General features: G+C 34.3%; 1 protein-coding gene across 1 annotated transcript; it reads right to left on the minus strand.

Annotated features, from left to right (window-relative positions):
• Positions 1 to 877: 877 nt before the first annotated feature.
• LOC127801209 (expansin-like A2) lies at positions 878 to 2,822 on the minus strand. Its single transcript, XM_052336116.1, has 5 exons — positions 2,534 to 2,822; positions 2,250 to 2,359; positions 1,956 to 2,134; positions 1,558 to 1,690; positions 878 to 1,441 (listed from the first exon to the last, which is right to left on the minus strand). The coding sequence occupies exons 1-5, from the start codon at positions 2,646 to 2,648 to the stop codon at positions 1,196 to 1,198; spliced, it is 783 nt and encodes a 260-aa protein (XP_052192076.1). The 5' UTR covers positions 2,649 to 2,822; the 3' UTR covers positions 878 to 1,195.
• Positions 2,823 to 7,095: the final 4,273 nt, after the last annotated feature.

Genomic DNA, 7,095 nt, shown 5'->3' on the forward strand with positions numbered 1-7,095 from the left:
CCTACTGATGTGAATTCCAATTTATTACGACCCAACCATTTGATTGTACTGAGGCATAAATTAGATCAATCTTAATTAGATTAGGTTTAGTTTACTTTATAAAAACTGAACCAATTTGTTCTAGAATTTTTTATTAAATTAGCATAATTATTTTTATTATTTTTTACACCTAGCATGTGATTTAATTAAAATATTTACTAAAATAATATCAAATTGATTCGGGTTTAGTTTAAGAGAGAGACACCAGTTTAACCAACGAGTTTAAAAAATATTTAATTTTTAAAGTCAAAACAAACCCAATAGTATAACTAACGGGTTTGCCTTTGCATAATACACGCCAATGTAATTTGCATGCATTATGCAAGGCAGGCAAAACCTCCTTCCAATCAGGGCGGTCACCTAAGGGCCCAACTATCAAAAAAATTTCAAAAATAAAGTTTGATTGAATTTTGAATATATATTTTAAAATATATAATTTATAATAATTTTATTTGAGTTTAATTGATAAAATGATTAGTTATAAATCAAAAGTTACTTAAATCACTAGTTCATGTCACTCTGCTAACACGTTTGAATTTTTTTATATTTTAATATTTTTTAAACAATAAATACTAATTCAAAAATTTTATAAAAAGAATAATATTTTTAATATTTTTTAAATAATAAATACCAATTACACAAATTTTATAAAAAAAAATTAATACCTTAGTGAATTTTTCTACATTTTAATATTTTTTAAATCATAAATACCATTCCTGTATTAAAATTTTATAAGAAAAATTAATATTTTAATCATTAGACTTTTGAAAATTTTAATTAAATTATTTAAAATTAAAAATTAGTTGTATAAACTGTTAATGATTAAAAATCTTAAAAATTTAGAGCTCCAATAAAATTTTAATTTATTGACTTGCTTAGCGACCCAAAATCTGAAGGTGGCCCTGCTCGCAATTAAACAAGCATAAGCAAAGCATTATGCTTGCCTTGCAGCACAAGATCCACCACCTAACCTAATGCAAGTGAGCAATGAGCGGATTGATTCAGCGGCATTTTATTATCCCCAACTTTATGCTATCCTTTGCCTGCGAACAACTCAAAACCCCGTATCCATGCATTCATGACATCAAAACCAAAATCTGAATCCTATTCACAAAGAAATTTAAAAATTCGTTATCATCGTCGTCGTCGTATAATCTCATTTCCAGTTTCCATCGTCACAAGGCGAGCACCCCTCCTTGGCAATGTCACTAATCTGAACTCCAGAATCATAAATCACCCCAACTTTATAATCCGTCGGCAGCACATTTTGGGCCCAAATCCACTTGCCATCGAACCCAGATGTCACCACCATTCTGAATTGCAATGGCCCCGCCGGAGCTCTATCCGTCTCCCAAACAGCGCCGTGGCTTCGGCTCATGAACGTCCAGTTCGGCGAACCAACCTACGGATCAATCAATGGCACGGATGGCATCCAACGTTAATTAGAACTCTTCACAAACTCACTCATGGGCAACAACTGTACGTACACGTGGAAAACGAAAATTGTAGCTTAATTACCTTAGCTACATCAACTGCCACAATCTCTGTCTGGCCGCCTTGGTACAGGAACTTCACCGCCAGATAGTTTGGGGCCTTGCTTGATTCCTCCACCCGCACTGCCAAGTTCTGGTTTTTGTATTCGCAGGGCACTCTGTTCCATTCAGACAGATTGCAATCAAAATTATATTATTATATCTTTACATGGATACCATACTAATGCGTTGGCGTGTGAAATGGACGACCGTTGTGAGCAATTAATGAAGCGTGGGCCAACACGAATGGTCAATTTTTTCTTTCCCATGTGGTGGGTGAGTGCGAAAAAACCGGAATCCATTAGTTTTAGAGAAGATTATAAGAGAGTCGAATAATGCAAATAGTTGACTGTGTACTGATGTTCATTATCGGCAGAAGCATACCTCTTGTACTCCACGTCGACAATTCCCTGTTTCAAGATGGCTTGGTCGCTGCCCTTGTTGGCCATGGCCCTGAAGGCCCTGCTGCTCAGAACGAAATCCGTCTGGTTGTTCTGGTTCAGATCGGTAACGATCAAGTTGACCCCTTGTTTGGTGCATAGGGTTGGGTCCTTGCATCTAATCTGCAAAACCATGCCCCCAATCAGACTACAAAATTTTACTCCCAGACAGTGATTGATACAAATTAAATAAAAAGAGAGATTGGGAAAGGTTAGGGCATTAGTATATATAATTAACCTGAAAGCATGCGCCGCAACCGGCTCCGTCTTTGTAAAGGCTGGGGACGGCGGCGGCGAGGTGGCCGGCGTTGAAGCTCCCGGCCAAGGAACCATACCCACAAGCCCCCGCTGCATCAGATTCAAAAAACAAAGATTATCCACTAAATATTTGGGGAAAACATCATCTGGGTCGGTGCCAGCTTGGTCTAATTCGATCGAAAAACTTACGGGTCTCGATCAATTCTATTCCGAATCAAACCCAATTAAGAAAATTAAAGAAGAGAACTTTGTCGTGGGTCTTACATGAAAGAGCCGACGCCTTGGAGAAATAGGCGACCTTGCTTTGATGCAAGCAGCGATCACAAGCGCTTGCCGAGGAGATTAGGATGGCGAAGAGGAAGCAAAGAAACAAAGCCATTTCGATCAGATAACACGAGACAAGGATGTCATGGGAGAGTAAAGAGACGTATATATATATATATATGGGGAGAGAGAGACACACACACACACACTCAGAGAGACAGTGGAGTCCAGGCAAAGAGAGTGGAGTCCAGGCAAGCAAGCGTTTGGAAACAGCCTAAACGATGGGGTGGGGGTGGGGGTGGGGGTGTTCAGTACTACTACGTTCATTGAATTAATATATTATTTGGCATTGGGAAAGCGCCTGGATAGTAGTTGGGCGGATGGATGAGGGTGGCGACGAAAGCGACCGGCCCTTGCGCAAACGCGGCACCCCTTTAATATGTTTAATTCAATATATCTTATTTACTCAGCTTAATGCATATAATAATTGAAGGGTATTTAATTGCATCTTCAATAAACATTTCTTAGTTCGAGACTGCACAAGACAAGAAATTTATTCAAATCCTTTCGGTTAGATATTTGAATTAAGAAAAAAAAATAAGATTTAAAAATATTTTGAACAAATATATTTTCTATTATATTTATTAAATTTATTTAATAATTTTTTATAAAAAAAAATTACGTAATTTTTTATCTGATATTATTTAAATAAATTTATATTGGACAGATAAAAAAAAATAATCTATATATTCTCAATATATTTTAAAAAATTTAATAAAATATTTTAATAAAAATCTTAAAATATTTCTCTAATTCAAAAAATATTTTAATATAATTTTATTTTAATTATTTTAATAAATACTACCTCAATTGGGATGGACGCGGATTGTCTCACCGACTCTTTGCCCATGGGCCAACAGCTGTCCACGAAGGAAGAGACTTCAGTTTTGAGTGCAATTACTGTTGCCTTTTGGTCTGTCTAAGTGCTGGGTTTTGGAGGAGTGGGACAAAAGGCTTATATCCTTTTGTCAAAGTTTGTACTGTCCTTCAATTAGTCAAGGGTGTTGATCCTTCATATATATATCCTCACCAGTTTTGAGCGAGAAAATGACTACTTTACTTGGCCATTAGAGATGGTAGTTTCGTGTATTTCTGTCACAATTGATTCAGATCCCTCGAACCAGTTCCATGGTTCACCATATGCACCATTATACATCATTTTTATTTAGCAAGCTAGTATTTGCTAATTAAGATATAAATATATATATATATATAAAGTATTTTAAACAAAAATATATTTATTAAATTTATCTGAAAAAAATTTATGTAACATCTTATCTTTAATTTTCTAGATAAACTTATCTCTGTTCTCCCTTCAAATAAATTATCTTAGACTTTACAGATAAATTATTTTGATATTATTTTATTTTATTCATTTTAACAAATGCTACCTAATAAAATAGCAACAAACCTTTTAAAATAATTGGCCATTGAATGGCATGTGTTCTATTACTCATTTATAAATTATTGTGGTTGAAGAAATCTATATAGATGATACTTTTATTTGATTAAATGTATGTAATCACAATAAATAGGATCGTGTTGGATAAAGATAAAAGGAGAGTTAGAAAATGATGAAATAATTATACCTATCCCATGTCATGTTATACTTAAAAATGATTCAACAGTTACTCTACAAATAACAGAGTGATTAGTACACTAATAAATGAATAGTTTTTCCCAAACAATAATGTCTAATGGAAATATAGACATTAGTGACACTTTAGTTGTCAATAGTTAATTATATAGAAGGTTAACGTTGTAATAATTAATGTGTAATAAATATATCTTATTTTCAAATAAGGTACAATAACTCACCCCATCTTAAGAGTGTCACATGGAGCAAATGATTCATTTACTCGGAGAGAATGCCCAATTGAAAATTTGATAATAAGGGTAATCGGGTTCGATTAGTAATATTGATTACCCACCCACCAAGTTAGGAAGGAATGTAGCGGAATAGATGATCCTTCATGATGAGTAATTTTTTCGCATGGCTTCACTTTAGTCGAAGATAGGTTTTTTGCATTTGTAGATAATTCAAGATTTTCACTCTATGCATGCATAACATGACATTTGCCACAATATTTACATCACTAGAAAACATGCAACCAAAACATCAAGTCTTGGCCCCGTGTACATAATTTACACCCATTAGTCACAAAGCAAAGAGCAAACAATAAAGAAGAAACATGCATAAGTACATGGCTTAGTAAGGCATGCCATAAGTGCACAACTGCAGAAGATGTGTAACATATGTACATTTACGACATGACAAAATATTTCAATCAACTATGGGACCCCGCTGATCTCACAAATGCCTAACTTAGAATAGGTTGTCATACTTCCAACCTTGTTCCTCGAACCTTTACTAAACCACAGCTAGAGTTCCTTTGCTCGACACCAAAACTTTTTTATGGATGCCAATCTTATAGTTCCTTAGATCAGACCTTAGATTATCGTACTGGATTTTCTTGGACACATTTGAAAGCATCATTTATGTATAACAGCACGTGTTTATGTCAACAAAAAAAAAAAAAAAAAATTCCATGCGCATGTAATGCACCATACACTACCGACCTTAGATAGTTTATACTTGTTTCGTCTGTCTTCACTTGACTTGAATTTCCACATCGATGATTATGCTAAATCACATGTCACACATATGCATGCCAATGGTAGGATGCAAGTTTCACTATGACACTCAAACTTCTAAAAATTTTACTTAGGCCCAAAAACTTTGCCTTAATTACATTAAGACCGATTAAGTTTCCAATTAACCCCTTTTGACCCAAATGATTAATTACCAATTCACTCTAGGGCCCTAATAATACAATATTTACATAAAATGTCTCGACTTTCATAAATTACGCTTTGACTTTAAATCTTTCAAAAATCACACCAAGGCCACAAAATCCCAATAATACAATTTTATTATACAATTTTATTATGCACTATACACATTCGACCACAACCTCTTACTGTGCAATCAATAATTGATTTCACACTATGCACTATACATTTCAACTATGCACTATGTACTATTAACAGGGGGTCAATGATCAACTTTTGACCAATCAATTCTAGAGACATTTAGGACACATGATGTCAATATCAAACTCAACATTATGTGGTGTGTACTTTATATGTTCACTACCTGCTAACAATTAGATAACACCAAAACCCTTTTCAGTATCAGTCAACCCCCTGACCCATTACTAGAATTTCTTCAAATCTTGACAACGTTTTGAAAGTGCTTAAATAGTGTCTAGCAGTGGTTCAGAACAGTATAAATGGTAATGAAGTCTTACTTCAAGTGAACCTATTACAGTTGGCGATTATCGTGTGTTATAATCCTTCCATCACCTAACGCCCCAACTGAGCGAGAATCATGGAATGACAAACTCATTAACTATATGTCAGACCTCATTAATGTGACTAGATGACATCTTAGGAAATATACTTCAATCTACCCTGGCTAGGGATTGTCTTGTCATATCAATAGTATATCATATAGGACGTTTACCCCATCAAATACCGATAAGGGTGATAGATCCTATTCCCAACACTTGTCTCCATATACCAGCAATACAGAACAATATAGATGAATTATCTAACCTCCCAATTAGATGGTTCGGCTCATTAGTAAATCTCGCACATCAATACACAAAACAATCGTGTCAGTTCAAGTCTAATGATCAACATATCATCGCAACTTGATGACAACCATTATCTACCAGGCCATGTAGTCAATCATCGGTGTTAGATTAGGCTAATCGTTCCCCAACGACCACCCACAAGTTTACCAGTGACATCTCATGTCATATGACGTATGACACACCATTCTCCTATTACTATCCCTTTACTGAACAAGACAGTAACCCCTGTGTTAATCCATACTCGATTAATCGGAGTACATATCCAAAGAATCTAAGAACTATGAATAGTTTAAGATTTTCTATTACTAGAGAATTCTCTCACACAGTCTTAATACCTTGACAATAAGATTCTTACATAGAAAATCTAGAAACTTATTCATATAATTGATTGAAAAAACTATGAATGAAGAAAACTTTATTTTTTATAAATTTATACAAAAATATAATTAATACATTAAAACAAGCCTATTAAATGTCATCCAAATTTAGTATTAAGGCACGCAACACTAACAGTGCCAAATGATATAAGTTCTTCCAAGAAAAGCACAACTCATAACCTTATTAGAAATACAAGAAATCAAACTTCATCAGAGATATCCCTTGTTTTGGGTTGCAATGACTTATGGTGTTTTTTCTTGTGTTTTCAGTAACTTCTTTTGTGATCTTCTCCTTTAGAGGGGCCATTTGGTCTAGGTGACCCACCAAGTTTATTTATTTTCTTTCCTTTTCTTTTTTTCTTCTTCCTTTTATTTTTTTTTTGCCTTCCCCTCTATTTCTAGTCTCTTCTAGTAAACTCACTACATGTGTGACATAAATAAAATGTAATTTCCAATTACACATTCC

This window comes from Diospyros lotus, chromosome 5, assembly GCF_014633365.1.
Source record: "Diospyros lotus cultivar Yz01 chromosome 5, ASM1463336v1, whole genome shotgun sequence".
NCBI lineage: Eukaryota > Viridiplantae > Streptophyta > Magnoliopsida > Ericales > Ebenaceae > Diospyros > Diospyros lotus.

What these genes read in the sequence shown, in the direction of transcription:
- LOC127801209 (XM_052336116.1), bottom strand. Translation starts at nt 2,648, where the DNA reads ATGGCTTTGTTTCTTTGCTTCCTCTTCGCCATCCTAATCTCCTCGGCA. An exon ending in CAAGGCGTCGGCTCTTTCAT is followed by an intron (nt 2,360 to 2,533) that starts GTAAGACCCACG and finishes AATCTGATGCAG; the next exon opens with CGGGGGCTTGTGGGTATGGT. An exon ending in GTTGCGGCGCATGCTTTCAG is followed by an intron (nt 2,135 to 2,249) that starts GTTAATTATATA and finishes ATGGTTTTGCAG; the next exon opens with ATTAGATGCAAGGACCCAAC.